This window comes from Epinephelus fuscoguttatus, linkage group LG1 (genome assembly GCF_011397635.1).
Source record: "Epinephelus fuscoguttatus linkage group LG1, E.fuscoguttatus.final_Chr_v1".
NCBI classification, from domain to species: Eukaryota; Metazoa; Chordata; class Actinopteri; order Perciformes; family Serranidae; genus Epinephelus; species Epinephelus fuscoguttatus.
The window spans coordinates 42,030,229-42,046,579 of NC_064752.1; the positions used below are offsets into that span (position 1 = coordinate 42,030,229).

The 16,351-nt window shown below is 41.1% G+C and overlaps 1 protein-coding gene across 2 annotated transcripts in view; it reads left to right on the plus strand.

The window, feature by feature from the left end:
* Positions 1 to 16,351, plus strand: part of cntn3b (contactin 3b) — a 159,395-nt gene that overhangs the window by 84,297 nt on the left and 58,747 nt on the right. For both annotated transcript variants that reach the window (XM_049573078.1, XM_049573070.1), the window contains exons 2-3: positions 7,083 to 7,218; positions 9,589 to 9,724. In XM_049573078.1, the coding sequence (XP_049429035.1) occupies positions 7,164 to 7,218; positions 9,589 to 9,724 (191 nt within the window). In that variant the 5' untranslated portion in view covers positions 7,083 to 7,163. The remainder of the gene's footprint in view (positions 1 to 7,082; positions 7,219 to 9,588; positions 9,725 to 16,351) is intronic.

A 16,351-nucleotide genomic window follows, 5' to 3' on the forward strand; every position in this document is an offset into this window, starting at 1 on the left:
TTGTGGCTGTATCTAGGATGAGGATCTGGGGGATGTGCCTGGCTGATGATGGGGTTGAGAAATGGATCGCTGCTCCCTTCTCTTTTAAGTGCACTTACTCTCCTGCCCCTGCGTTAGGCAGCAGCTGAGGGATGCAGCCGTGTTTAACATAGGAGGGAGTCACTGGGGGCGTCCTGCTGTCTTCCAGGGATTCAGTGATTTTTCGCATGAAGATGCACAGCTGTATAACGGCTGCACAGCGTCCTGCCCAGATGTAAAGTTTTACTGGGGTAAACAGATATTTATTATGTAAATACAAAAAGAAAAGTCAAGAGAGGTTAGAGGTGAATGTGAAATAAGAGTTTTTATATTTTGTGTGAAAAGTCTCATATGGAGTGTGGAGTGCAATAATAGTGTCCCTGCTTCTCACTTGACTGACACAAGCTGACATACAGTATTTATTCTCCCTTGTCTATTCATTGCTATATGCCGTCCTCCAGCATTCTAATGTGACCACAGTTCTAATCATGCTGTCTTCTTCACACATGCGTCAGGCACATGTGTGAAGTGGCTACTTTTTTAGCCTATAAGGATGTGCTTTGAATGAAATGGAAGATCTCGAGAGAGAATAAGCATCCAAGCAATACTTTGGTGAATGTTAATGTAACAGCTGTTCAAATCAGGTTTGTTGAGGGGCAATTACATGGACTGCCTTTTTATTTTAAACCTTAATCCATAATCTGCCATGTGAAGCATCACTCTAAGATAATGCAGAGTTATGACGCAATCAATATCGAACAATTACCCCCACTTTGCTTCCTCTTTTAATTTTCACTAGTGTTCCTACTAAGCCATGAAATACAAACATTACGCTCTGCCTTTATTTGTTAATCACTTTTTCTCCTAGCCTTCCTGGCTCGTGTGAAATGTGCAGGTCTTCACTTAGTCAGAGGAAATTAGGAGGCATCAGTGCACAGTTGATTGTGAATTCTCCATTCATTGGCGAAAGCACAGAGCAGCTGTGTATTCAGATTGAGTCGGTCCCTGGTGGCGGATCCTTGTCTCCCAGGTTCTCTTGCTGAGTGATTTAATGGAGATGGCAGCAGATACTCATAAAGACAATAACTTAGTGGAAATGAATGCATCATACACTGTAGTAAATTCATACCTATTGTGCCCCTGGTGTTAAGTTTTGACAGGGTGAAGGTTTTTTTTTTTTTTTTTTTTGCATGTTCTGGTATATCTTGATCTCCCAGCTCTGTATACAGATTGTGATTTGAATACAGACCTTGGGCGTGCACGCCCCTATGATAGAAACTCTCCTTGCCTCCCTCCCTTATTGGATTCTTTTGCAATTATTCTGCCCTCTGGGGGGGGGGGGGGGGGGGGTGAATGCCTTTAATGCCTTTAACCACCTTTCCTATCAATTATGTGCCAAACAACAGCCCCAGTAACCAAGAAGTCATCTCATTTACCCTGGAATGCGTTTAACCAATGACTTCCATTAGGTTTAGCTTCTGTGGAGGTGAAAGTGTGATGCCTCATTACATTTGGCGGAGCAATCTTTTGCTCATCATTTCAGTTGAGAAAGAAAATGCTATTTCACCTTCATGGCTACGAAGACGAGGAGGGGTAGTTTTCTCTGTATCCAGAGTTTATTTTTTGTCTTTTTCTTTTGAATCTGCTAAAGCTTCAGCTCATATGCAGCTCCTGAAGGTTTGACACTGGTGCAGCTTTTTGAAGGTCAAAAGTGATACAATTCTTTCTTTAATTTTAGCGGCTCTGAAATGGCTTTTGGAGCATCATGAGACACTTAAACACTCTGCTGAGAGCCACTGAAAAGCTGTCCGCTGAAAATGGAATTCTTCAAGGCAGGGTGACACGCACTTCTTACACAATGGCTGGAAAAACCGGCGCCTTTTAGTGAACCATTAATTCAGACACAAATCAACTAAGAAGAAAATGCTCAAAAAGTGAAAATGTCACTGCAGGTTTTACAGACTGCAGAATGAAACTACGCCTGGGGACAAACATCCATCATATCAGCAGAGACACTGTGCCATGAACTGTGTAACACCCAACTTGCAAAGAAAGTCTTTTCGAGGAGATTTTCCTCTCAGGATCTTGAGGCTCTTTGGACTGATGGGTTGGGATGACGAGGTCGGATCCTCCAGAAAAGCGGATGGCAGTTAATACTGCACTCAAACTGAAAAATGCAGCACACTTTTTTTTTGCTCCAGTAGAATCTCAAACCGTGTAATCCAATGTGATGGGTTTTTGGAGTGGCAAAACGCCCCCTAAATTTTGAGAGACACCGGGAAATCCACTCTGAATCTCACTGTGCCTGCAATTACACCAGATGAGGAACAATTATTGGCACCAGGACGGTCAAGATAAGCCAACACTGGCCATTAAGTTGTGATCAGGCAAATGGGATGATTCCCCCCCCCGCCCCTGTAAATTCTACTGTATCTGCTCAGCTCCATGACACTGCTTCATTCTCCTCCATTAGATTATGTTGCCATGCTTTTCATGTCAAACCACAGCCACAATCCTACAGTTACAAGTTGGTGAAACAAACGAGTGGTTAGTATGTTTCAAGAATTCCAAAGATAGCCCTGGGTTAATCCGCATAACAGGGCTGTGTTGTAAGGATGAGGGGTTGGGTTGAATTCTTAATCCTGAGAGGCGTATCAGTTTCCACTTACTGTGATGTAGGTCAGAGCTTGAGCAAAGCCCCTCCTGTGCCACTGATACTACAACTACAGTTTTAGGGCTCTTCGATCCATCTCGTCCTAAGAAAGGTCAACCCACTTGCCGGAATAAATGTACATTCACCACGTTTCTGAAAACCTTAGATACGTTACATTTGTATTTCATTATGTAAGAGACAACGCTGTTATGCTGTGTTTGATGCGTGGTTAGGTTTAGACACAAAAACACTATCTACAGTCAGGACAAGATCATTTTGTTTTGGCTTGAACTTGGTTTTGGTTGCTAACAAGCCACTGGAAGATGCAGCAATTTCTTGCTAAAAATGGTTTTGTTGTTTGTTGAGCTTGCGATGAACAGTGGTCTGCAGCTTGGCAGGTCTCTTTCCTAGGATTCCACACCAACCACCATCCCCTCCATCTCCCATCATCTCATTACTACGTCACTATAGAAATGTTGAAATGATAGGTATGAAATGTACAAATGCAACATATCCATGGTTTGCAGAAATACACAATGCCAACACTTTACTCTGAAGACTGGGCTGAAAAGGTTTAATGGTCATTTAGGTCATTGATCACTGGTGACATGGGATAGCTGATGCAGCAACTTGTGGATGATCAGCCTTTGAGTGTAGGTCCTCGTGACACTAATAGGTGATGGGGCTGGAAATACATGTAAGTGTAAAATATTATAAAATAATATCAGTATATCACAATATACTGATAATGCAATATTACAATTTTAATGACTGTTTTTGGCTATTACAGGGAATTAAATACCTGTTAAAACAAGGCACACCATCATATTGATGTAAAATTCTAATAGTATTATGAAGGAGTCCTACTCATTTATTGCAACATTGTCATTTCTGGCCTTATACAACCACAGATATTAAATCAAGTATCATTTTTAGAGAAATGTTGGGTAATTTAGAAGAGTCAGATTTTTTTCAAAATTAGTGCATCAGAATAGGCCTTAAAAGTCATTAGTCTTAGATTTAATTTGTGAGGTCTTAATTGCCACAAATCTAATTTTATGTATCCATTTTCAATTTATTTTTTCTGAGTCAAGCTCTCCTGCATGAAAGTCCACATTTCTGATCTTACAATTTTTTAAACCTGCCACTGAACTTTAAACTGTCTTTTTACTTTATACTTGCACTTACCTGTTGTCAAAATGTAGGTTAACCTAACTCACTCTAATAACCATATTCCTACATAAATCCTACCTCTTCATAGGACTACATGTGTACTACTGATCTAAATATTTACCTGCAATATGTGAAAAATTATTATATGTGAAAAAAACTTGATTAAAAATTTAAATCTTCAAGGTCTTTAAATGCATTAAATCTGTGTGTCTGATACCTGTAGACACCCTGCAGCATGTCACTAAAAGTACTTTCATTGCTTTACCAGTTATTCAGTAGCAAAAGTAACTAGCCTAGTTATTTGTTCAGAGGGTTGGGCAACATGACAGTATATATTTTGCAAACGTAGAAATGTGTCTGTTGAGATTTGGCAATCCCGTTTCTACCGTGGAGCTATTCGAAGCAGGCTGCTCAGTCGTCAGAAGAAAATGTTGGCATTGTACGCTTCTGCAAACCATGAGTACATTAAATTTGCACACTTCATTCATAGCCTATCAAAAGTTCTAAAATGATGTAGTATAAGAGCTCACTTCATCATTGGGAGGTGGGGGGAATGGTGTATGATGTGACACCTGGACGAGATGTCTGCCAAGCTGCAGACCACAGTTCGAGACCAACAATAAAACCATGGGGTTTCATGAGTCATTGTTGTGGTTCCAGCGTTTTTTTAGGCACCAAATATGGGTGTATTGTAGCGTCCCATCACTGTTTTACAGCGAGGACTGTGCTACAAAAAGCAGGGTTTTTTACCAAGACATCACTGTTTTTCCAGCGAGGATTGTTCACCATAAATCTGGTATTTGAAGCCAAAACATGATCTTTTCCTAACCATAACCAAGTGGTTTTTGTGCCTAAACCTAACCAGACATTAACTACGGTGTTGTTAAAATGTAACGTTTACATAATAATGTACAAATGTAACGCATCCATGGTTTGTGGAACTGCCCAATGAACACTTTTTGTTTCTGGCGATTGAGTTGGGAGCAGGCTATGTAGCAAATCAGGGCTGGACTCTCACGTGATCTCATGATTCTTGTTATCTTGTGATCTCATGAATCCAGCTGCCTGGCAAGGTAGGAAGGTGACATTGTGAGGCAGTTGTTTTTTTGTTTGTATGAAAATGCCAAATAAAAGACAAAAATGATCAAATGTGATGAACCACGATGTGATTATAGAAAGACATTCCATAATTAAATTCACAGGACATTTACTGTATTGCAATGTATATTGTTACAATGATACAAAATTACATACACTGTGAAAAAAGACTTTGCCCATATCACCCACCTCAGCTCCCTCAACAATGCCGTGCCTTCCAAAGTCACCACATCCACAGATAGGCTATATTTAGCAGTTTGGTCCTACAGGGATAAAAAAAAATCATGAATAAAATAGAACAAATACATAATTTGTTTAATTAATTTGGACACAACCAAAATAGCCTAATAGCATATTTTTAGAATTTATTTGCTTTGCCGCTGCTGTCTTACTCGAGTGACAAGCTAACATTGATGTAAGACAGATGCACTCCTCACAATCAACCAAGGCCTCACCTTTATCCACGATTTTCCCGTCTGTAGTGTTGAATTTAAAATGCTCCGGGTTGAACAGCAAACAAGTCCACCCCCAAGCTGTCAAAATATCAGCATTACTGAGAGCAGTAACTGCGTTGGAATTACTGAATTTTAAAGAGTAGTCAGAGTGCTGTAATGCATTACAGGAAAGGGTTACAGCCTAATACTTTATTCTCCCGGTGACAATAATGCTACTGACACAGTTAGAGTTATTGTCTCAGACAGGCAACATGAAACTGTTTTCAGGCTGAGTCTAACTGCTCTCATTCCCAGATCATCAAATACTGACCCTTTGTCACACCCCTTGGCATGTGATGGAAACGACGAAGGCATCCTTTGCCATGTTTATTTGATGCACCAGGCTTTCACCCAGCTCCTATGTAAACCCACTGTCGACAATATTTGACTCTCAGGACATTGGTGTAAATCATGAAAGTAGCAGAGGACTTATATTTTGACAGGTTAAAGGCATTTACTCCATAAATTAGTACAGAAAAGGCACCGATGGGGCATAAAAAGTCACCTGAATGTGAGAAATGAAGTGTTTCATGTTAAAATTTTTCTGGTGGAGGACCCCCAAACCCCTTATATTGTATATATCCACCCCATGTTAAAACTAAACCCATCCCCTTGGCTGAGAGCAACTGAGGTAATCGACAGCAAGAGAGTGCGTGAAGGGCGGGAGGCATGGTGGATGGAGCAAACAAAACAGGACTTTCAGCCAGGAGACTGCTGTTTGTGTCTTGTGTGAAACCATGTACATGTAAGTTTTCCAAACCTAACAATATAGTTTTGTAGCCTCAACCTAACTGTGACCATTTAAGAACCTAAGAGACAACTGTGCATCACATACAGATGCTTAAGGATGTGTCTCATAAAGATGTCAGAGTATCACAGGCCAAAGGGCATGACACAGTGTCAGCATAAGAACGTGTTGGCTGAGCAGTAAACAGAGGTTGATGTGTAACATTGTTGGAGTGCCCCTTTAAAGGGATAAATACAGCACCTTGGTAGAAGAGGTAGGTTGACCGTATATATCATTATGTCAGTCGACGCTAATAGCTGACAATGACATGTACCATTTATAATATTTTAGAATGTGTCCCTCTTGTATTTCATGTTGATCTAAGGGAGTGATGCATGCACATAAAAATAAAAACAGTCAGTTTGCTTACATTCAGTCGGCCACCAAACCCTTTGTTAGAGTATGAAGTGGCATTTTGTGAATTGCTGGTACACAGTCTGCCAGCTCCTATTAATAGTCAAATAGAGAGAGAGAGAAGCATCTTTTGAGGTCAATCATTTCCTTCCTCACGTCTCTTTAAAGCTGCAGAATTAAGCTTGTTAGGCGGGATGAAAACACACTCATTTAGCAGCTGTATCTGCTTCTGTGCCACCTGAAAATCGCACCGCCGGGTTGTATTCTCAGTTTTTTTTTTTTTCTGTCTGCTGCCGCCCCATAGCCAACCCCCACCCCCCACCTCCCCCGTCACTTCTCACTTCCTCAAGATTCACTTTCTCTTCACTTACAGTGTCTCCAAAATAATAGGAACCAATTATGTAACTTAGCAGTGCTATAATCATGTTTTTTTGCTGATGAATGCTTGTCGTATTTGGATCAAAATGTCATATTTTAATCACATCCATAATTACTTTCCCTTCAGATTAAAATTCTTGTATTCAAGGGAGAGCATTCCATTCACAAGCAATTGGATGAGAGTCTTATTAGCCCGCAGCAACTAAAGATGATGTTACCATGGAAACAAATTGTTCTGCTATCAATCACTGGATGCCTTGCAGGTAAGATATTTTAACACATTATACTTGAGTCTCACTGCATTTGTTTATGTCATGACAGCATCGCTTCTAATGAATTTGTTTCCTAATGCATATTCATTGCAGGATGATGTTACTGTTGGGCTTTTTATAGTGTTACTCACAGACTAAATGCATTTCTGTAAGGTTAGAGGTTAGAAAGGACATTTCATTCTTAGTGAGCAGTGTTTGTATAAAATATGGACTTCCATCCATTAGTGAGGACGAGACAGAATCAGAACAGTTGTAAATAACCCCCGAAAAAAAATCTCTTCTTCTCGACCAAAAAGGTTACACTGATTAAGTTGCAGGCAGTGCATGTACAGCGTTCCAGCATGATGTCCTTCACCGCTCCCTCGAGCAGTGTCCTGCTGCACATTTACAGTACACTGTCAGGCACGGCTGGGAGTCCGATCCCATTCCTGTTTATGGCCTGTCCAGATCATTATCAGGATCCATGCAATGAATCCAGCACTGCATTTTAGCGCAATCTACTTGCCACCGTGCCTCGTTCTGCCCTTGTGTGGCCGCCTGGGATTTGAGCAGGAGAAGCACAGACACTCTACCAGAATGTCAACCCTTGTTCAAATGACATTGTAAATCCCAATGAATGTTATTCAAATTGGCTCATGGGTAATTCACGCCCCGGTACTCAAGGGAGCTGGATCCAAGCAGTCTCACCTTCCTGGCGGACAAGTGTTTTTAACAGCACCTCGGTTACTGCCTATAGGTGCTGCTTCTCATTTGGTGTTGTGATGGAAACACTTGAAAATCACTACAGCTGATAACAATCATTATGACATCTGAAGTGACATTTTGTCTGCCTCTATATTCTGGGACCTCACAAAATACACCTTAAATATAACCCTGCATGGCAATTTATTCAAATTCAGCTTGTTAAATCAAACTGTGAGGTGAATGAATTTATTGTAATGCTGGTTTTTGATCATTTATGAATAGATTTATTCCAGATTTTGTTGTAGCTGGGTTGAAGCTAATTCCAACATCTCCATATTTCCACCAAGAGTTGCAGTGATTCAGCATCATATCTTATTTCTTAATCTCAGTTGTGGATCTTCCTGTTAGCCACACAGGCAGCCGCCTAGGGGGCCACCCGGGGGGGGGGGGGTAAGAATATGAAAATACAAAAGCCATGCGCAGTAAAAAAGGAGGTGGAATTTGGAAATTTGGAGAGGGGGGGCTTGCCCAGGGCACTGAATGTGCTAGGTCTGGCACTGCTCAATCTATCACACTGTGAAATATGTGTTGAATCCTCGACATATTATCACCGGTTAAAACCACGTGTAGAACTGCTAGCCACATGCTGCAATCTGTTAGCAGTAGGATATTAATTAGGCCTACTCTGGCCGTCTGTTGACTCCGCTTTCATTTAGTACCAGATTGTGTTCCACATCTTTCCTTTTAAGCTGCTGGCAGATGAGTGCATCCTTATGGCCTCAATTAACCGGTGCATGCGTAGTATGACATAGACGTTCTGAAAATAGATCGCTCTGCTTTATTTATCGACCCTGACACTCACAGGGAATCATTAATTACTGTGGATAGATGTGGCTTTCTTCATCAGTAGTTGACTATTGTGGACTTTAGCGCTCAACTCAAGCCCTCACCTATTATTAGCTATCATTATGATATTGTTTCCGGCAATTAATGAACACTGGACACCTCAGTTTAGTTGCATCACTCAGAGTATGTGAGCTATGTGCAACTGCAATAAACTGTTGAACCCCAGATAAGCATTTACACAGTAATCAAAGCATTATATGACATGCTTGTAGTGTTTTTATTTACTTGTGTTTGTAAATGGGAGTTTTGCAGCAGGGAGATTAATTATATTGGACAGTAGAAACAATATGATGAGTTATCTGGATGATAAAGTGACACAACGAGGCCTGGTGCTGTGGAAAATGTGTGTGCATGCAAAATTGGATTTATACACATAAGTGCCATGGTTAGTGTTTTCTTCACTATTCCAGTGTCAGGTTCATCTAAGAAACAGAAACCAAATATGTCAGCATTAGCAGTTAATGCCTAACAAGGGTAAGTGGGATTTGCTTTTCTTAATGCAAGATAAGCAAAGGGTATACATCTCGGGGATTGTCCTAATGCATTTCTTTGCTTTTCTTTGGAAGGAGTAATACTTTTCAGAGATATATATACAGTATATTGAAAAAGTTATATACACTGAGTGTCAGAAAGTTGCTGTATTCCAGCAAGATTAACTATTTGTCCTCACAGTGTCTCTGCTTTTGCTGTATTCTTCCAGTATTTTCTCTTAAGGTCAAAGAGACAATTTCTCTGGCTTGTACTACTATAGACTTTCTCCCCTTTCCCCAGCCTGTACAGAGGATGTCATATTTCAAGGGCCAAGATGGAGGACGGAGCCAAGTGACCTCATTTTACCGATCAACTCCCCAGACCAGCGGGCTACCATCACGTGCGAGGCAGAGGGGAGCCCTCCTCCGCAGTACAGGTAAATTACCACATCAAAGTTACAGTCCCCACGAGCCCCGGCTCAACTGTCCACCTGCTTTGGCTCTTCGTGCACATCACATGGTGAAAATCCATTGCTGCTTAATTGCTTGTGAATCTTCATCGCTGCTTCCGTGGAAATCAAAGAAGGTACCGATAGCGTTGATTGCTATTGATTTGTTAAAGAACAACGTTTTCTGGAAATAAATGCTCGAGAGCGATTACGAGCCATCCAGCGAAAAGAAAGGCTTCAAAGAGCAACTGCTTAATTGAGCATCCATTTCTAATTGAAAAAAGCTTATCTATCTCAGCCTAGGCTATGATGTAGAGTTAGAGTCAGGGAGCCGCCACTGTGGTTGATGAATATGCCGACACCTCAGATATGAGTGAGGTTAACTTTATTAATGATAAGATTTAAGCCACAGCGCGGCTAAAGCTGATGATTTATAATATGGTGAACTGCTAAAGAAATCATTAGGAGAGAAAAGGAGATTCCAGCGACTCATTTGCAACACAGATCCTTTGATATCTCCCCGGCTATTCCCTGGCGGTGCAGGGAGCCTGCCTGAAAATGGCAGCTGGCGGTGTTTTTTGTGGTAGATTGTGTTTCGGAGCTTGGTCAGCACCATGTAGATGCACAGCAAGCAGGGGAGAGAGGCAATAACCTTGTGAGTGACATTCTGTTAAATGCTTACATTTCCTATAATGTGTCTGCACTGAAAACATGGTCCAGGCACAGCAGCGGAGGGGGGTATCATTATACTTGTCGTGCAACCTGAGCTATCTCAGGGTAAAGTCGAAACCATCACTTGCATGATTTCACCCGCAACTTAAAGCATTTCGGCGTTCACTTGTGTTGTAGAAGAAGTTTTCTCTTTTAGGTTCTTTGTGCAGCAGAAGGCAGCTCCAAAAAAGCTCCAGTAAACGGACTTTAGGCCACATGCCCAGCACCAAACACCAGACAAACAACATTAGTGACTAGCGAGTGAACACAGTGATCCCTCCTCCATCCCTCCTCTGTTGCTCTTCCTTTTGTCTTCCATTTTTTTCTCCATTAAAGGGGTTTTGGTGCAAGTTATTTCTTATCTTAATCGAGGATCAAAGGATAGAGACTGTCATATGCTGCACAAACTGTAACTAGGCAGTAATCATAATATATAAGCAAATATGCTCAAAACGCCCTCCACTCCCATAAAATATTGGTAAAAAATGTAAAGAAAAAAACTGCTATGCTATAAAGGCAACCATACACCACCATACAAAACAATCATTTGCAAATGGGATCATAATCATAAATAAACTTAACAAATTGCCATTATTATTCTAGTATTGCGCTGTACTGCAGCTCTGCTTGTCAATTTTGCAAGTGGCAGTGCTGTACCCCAGCAGATGCTGTTGCTATACTGCTGTGCGTGGGTACAACCACTTTCAAACAAGCTACTGTCTCCTTATTTTATTACTTTCAAATGCATTAAAATATGTAAAAATAGGATGTAATATAGGTGTTAATTAGGCTATATCACTGATGATTATTATAGGTTTTGTGTCAGTATGTCATAAAAATGTCATTAAAAAACGATCATAAAAAAGTCATAGTATAGTATGTCATAAAAATGGTAATTACAAATGTTATAGTGTGTGCACTTTTCCTGTGCAGCACTCAATCATATGCTGGCTCTCTAAAATGGCATCAAAACTTTGGGAGCCCCTGATCCAAAATTTTTGTTTTAAAATGCACTAAAATTGTCAGTTTAACTGTTAACTTTCTTCAGATTTCCCCTTATTAACTCCCTTATGGGATTGGGTCCCAGAAGGTGTTGATTTGACACACACAAATATTGTGATTTGACTTGACTTCAAATAACTACTGGATAAATCTGTCAGAAGTATGTGGAGACCGAAACAAAGCTAAAAGGAGACTTAGACTTACATTGGTGGTCAAGTCACAGAAACACAGTTCCAAATGATTGCTGATGTTCCTCCTTGTCTGCTGGATGTGTAGATAAGCATTATTTAAACTTTACAAGGCACGCATTTGTCAAACGTGTGATTTTTACCTTTTCGTAGAGTTGACCCCAAGTGGCCAAAAACAAATAAACCAGCAAAAAACGGATGCAGCTTTAAATGTTTATATTTTAGTGTAGTTAGATTTCCATGTCTTATTATGAGGACTGTGCCTTTAAACAAGCTGCCAGGCCTTCCATGAAGTTGTGATGTCACAGCTATAGTTTGTAAAGATAGAAAGTGCTCTTTCAGTGCTGTTACAGTCATTCTCTCGCTGCAATGACGGTGCAGAGGTGCTGAGAGTGCAGATGTGGATGGCTCAGAAAAACTGACCAATCAGAGCCAGCTGTGCTTTTCCGGGAGGGGTGCTTGAAGAGACAGGTGCTAAAATGGAGCATTTCAGACAGAGGGTGAATACATGTATATTCATGCAGGCAGTATGAGACAGATAAAGTGTTTTTTAAACATTAAAGCTTGTCAACATGTTCAAGTAGAAACCACAAATTCAAGTATGAACCTCAAAGTGAGCATAATATGGCACCTTTAAAATTCAGTTAATGTGATGCAGTCTAGTATATGGCTGTTAATTACATTAAAACACACAAGAGAATATACCTTATCCACTCTTAAGGAGATGTGGTGATAAAATATTTTTATCGCCTATTCTATTGCTCTGATGTTACATAACGCTATTGTTTAACTCCTTCCTGCTTCTCTATTGAACCTTGCGTGGCCCCTCTCTTATTTTGTCCATTTTTAATGTATCCTCAGAGCTGTAGTACAAGGAGTTCACCGTTTCGAAACACTCGGCTTCTGTTGAAAGTACAAAACAACACACACACACACACACACACAAACACACACACACACATCTCACTCTGGCGATATTCATCTAGGTCAGTAGGTCCACTGTTTGGAGTCAGAGCCCTCAGTTATGAATAAAACAAATCTGAAACCAGGTTTAAAAGAAAGAATTGATGTTTGAGTGAGCAAACTCCCCACTGTGGATTGACATTTCTGGTAATGCTTTTAAAGACACTAGATTTCTACCCTTAATCTTACTTTGAGGAAGGAGTCATTTTTCGAGCTTTATTTAGGTTGCATCAGTTTTTCTGACACTGATCGTCCTTGTCTTGTTTCCCTTCGGGCGAGGAGAGGTCTTTTTTGTCCTGATGATAAAATAGAAAGCATAAATTTGTGGCAATTTATTTCCCCAACACTGAAATTAGAACCTCAAAATGTCCTGAGCAGACTGGAAAAAACTGCCTTTAGGAAGTGGTCACGCTGTGACTTTCACTAGAGTCTGCAAACTACAGGCCTAGACCCTGCAAATGAACAGTATTTGTATAATTAGATATGCCAAGCGAGAGGGTATTACATTCAGAGCTCCACACTTAATTTCCTCAGTTACTGCAGCTATTAAGAAAAATTCATCCATTTGGTTTAATATCCATAGAAAAAAATTAGGTCACACAATATTGAATTTGTCAGAGAAGATGATGTTAACCCTTGTCAGGGAGCCACTGTAGCATTGAGATATCAGCTCTCTTGTGATAGGGTGTTTCAGCTCTCAGCTGTGTATCCTACAGTGATAAATTGTAGATAAAATGCTGAAACTATTAGTCAGATATTACCTAAATCCAGTGGACAGTGGCCAAATATGCCCAGTTTCAGCACAGCTACAATGAACTATAGAATATCAATAGTAATACCTGTTACAATATGGTGTCATAAACATACAGCTGCCCAACCCACATTCACATATTTGTGTTATTTAGACAATAGATCACCATATATCAACAGGCCCTTTTCTTTTAAATGTAAAGAGGAAATGAGGAGTGTCATTGAACATTACACTACACTACCTGTTTTGAAAAATAAAAGTCAACATATAAATACAAAATAAAGATTTTTTTCTCAGCGGATGCCCATGCAAAAAATCCCAATTAAAGATCTTTGGAGTAGTATTAAGTACAGCTGATGTTACTCTCTATTTTTCTCACTGTCAGCAATCCTGTGAAAAGATCAGCAATGCATTAGTCCGTCTCTGGGTGTTAGCTGATTTCCCTTTCTTGTGTGGCTATCACCTCCAAGCCCATTTGTTCCTGCTGAAGACATAAATATTTAAAGGGTCTCACAAATACGTAGTTTCATTTGTAACAAAAAAACAAACAAGGTTCAGTAATTTCCGTAACCAGCTGGACACTGTCGTTTTGTGCAAATATATCACAAACAGGAGCAAATAGTTCATTTGCTGAGGACTGTTTTCAGCAGTGATTCAAATTTGTTGCTTTAGTAAGTATTTACAGCAGCGGGACGGTGTAAATTTTGGACTGAGTCGAAATAAACTGCAGTAATCAAGAAACATGTGACCCAGTGAAACAGTGTGGCTCATGGATGCTTTTTTTTTTTTCAGAGAAATGTAGATGGTTGAGGATTTCGCCATGCAAAACATACTTGTTAGTGGGATCAGTTCATTGTCTGCTTTGGTCTTTTTAATGGGGTTGATTGAAAGTAAAAGAATATGAAATATAACCAGCTTTATCCCATAAATCACTACCAGTATATGTGTCAGACTGTCAAGTGTTTTATAGGCTTCACAGACTCATCACTGATGCTCAGCAATCACACATTGAAAAATCCATCTTAGAAAAAGACCCAGCAGACCAGAGTGTGATGCAGACTGGCATTTTGGAAAATGCAGGGATCCACCTACTGAAAAAGGCAAGGCAGAGTGGAAACACCTACAATGTGAACCTAAACCTCCTCACATAATTGCTCTTGTAAAATATTAAAAATATACTGATAATCAACAGTAATATGGAGGTAGATGAGTCATTTAATAGGCTGTTTGACAAGTTTGACAATCCTGTTGTTTTAAATACAGCAGCCCAGTCACCTGAATAAAATGTCGATATTGTACATTTTTGCAAACCGGGGATCATTACATTTGTACGTTTTTGCTTGATGTAGTTCAGATTACATGTATCTGAGCATGTATAAGCGTGAATTTTTCATGAAGAGGAGGAGGGTATGGTGGATGCATGACACTTAGGCAGCCAGCAGCAAACCACTGCTGGGGACACCTTCAGCTGTGTTTATAATGACAAGAGCGGGCATTTTTTTTAACAATGTTTTGGAACATTTCCAGCAGTTTTTATAGCAACTAAATCAGGTATTTTAAGAAAAAAACAAGTGGTTACCTGACCACGCGTTAAAGGGGCTTTATGTGAAGTTCAGAGTGTATGGGTGCACGTGGTTCTCAACATGAAGGTGGCTGAGCCAGCGGCTAACAGCTAACAGTACTGACAGAGCTAAGTGTTAAACAGGGGGGAACTGGAGGATGGGCACTGCACTTATGCACTCCCACCATCCTAATATCAGCGGTAACCACCGTGGGACACACACATGAACTAACATGCACTTGTGGCCAGACCAAGGGGCAACCTCCGGGGCTATAAAATGAAGCCAACATGGAAGTGCCAGAGACGGCAGTTCCTCTGACGGCCACTTGAGGCTGGCTACAGGAGCCAGTCAATCCCCATATACCCCCATGTTAAAATGCCCAAGTCATCCACTTATTTATATTTTGTTGTCAGCACAGGCGGAGCGCAGCCGGTGTAAGCCGAAGTTTGGCTGACCGGCGGACAGTGCACACACGTCACCAAAACCTCACAGGCAGGTTTCCAAAATGTCAGGCACATTAACGATCCAATAAATACCCAAAAAACACTATTCAGTGCAACTATCTGCAATCAGCACATAAATGTATCTCTGTATTGACTGTCCCGTCACATCTGATGTCAGATCAAAGGAGATTGGCACCATTTGGCACGTTTGGCACGCGTAATGGAAACCCAACCTGATTCGATTAACACAGCTGCAAACTAATGAGTTCACATCCCTCTCAGCCAACCACAAACAGCCACAGCATCAGATAGGGAGTATATATTCAGCATCTGTCATCTTAGAAAAGTCAAAAGAAAAGAAACAGGGTGAGACTGCGAGAGAGAAAGAGAGAGCGCGTGCACGAGAGAAACACAACATTGATTTACAATTGTGGTGACCTCCTCCCAGGCTACCTTTGCATCATCAGCCCGTGGAGGTCTGCTCGCAGTTCCGTATATTCAGACACTGCAAGCTTGGACCTCCCAGACCAAAACATCAGTTTCCTCCTGGGAGAAGTTTGGCCGTCTGACGCTGTTGCTCTCTTCTGCCATGGCGAATTGAGTCAACTCTCATTACGCCTTCGCGCGGCGCATTTAAGGGCGAGGAGAGGGGCTCATCTGATTGGTGTGATGTGTGTAAAACCCACTCCACGCCTTCTCTCCTTCCTCTTTCCGACTTGCGTAGGTAGGAGGGACGTAGGTGGGAAAGAGGAGTAGCTGCGCCAGGCGCACGGTGTGCCAAACTTGCAAAATCCGCCTGGCCGCACCCAGTTGGCGAAGTGCAGGTGCGCTGCGCCCCCGCCTCGCCCGGTCTCCGAAACCCATAGCCCATAGAGACAGACAGCCATTTATGCTCACATTCACACATACAGTCAATTTAAAGTCACCAGTGAACCTAGCCTGCATGTCTTTGGACTGTGGGAGGAAGCCAGAGGACCCAGTGAAATCTCATACTA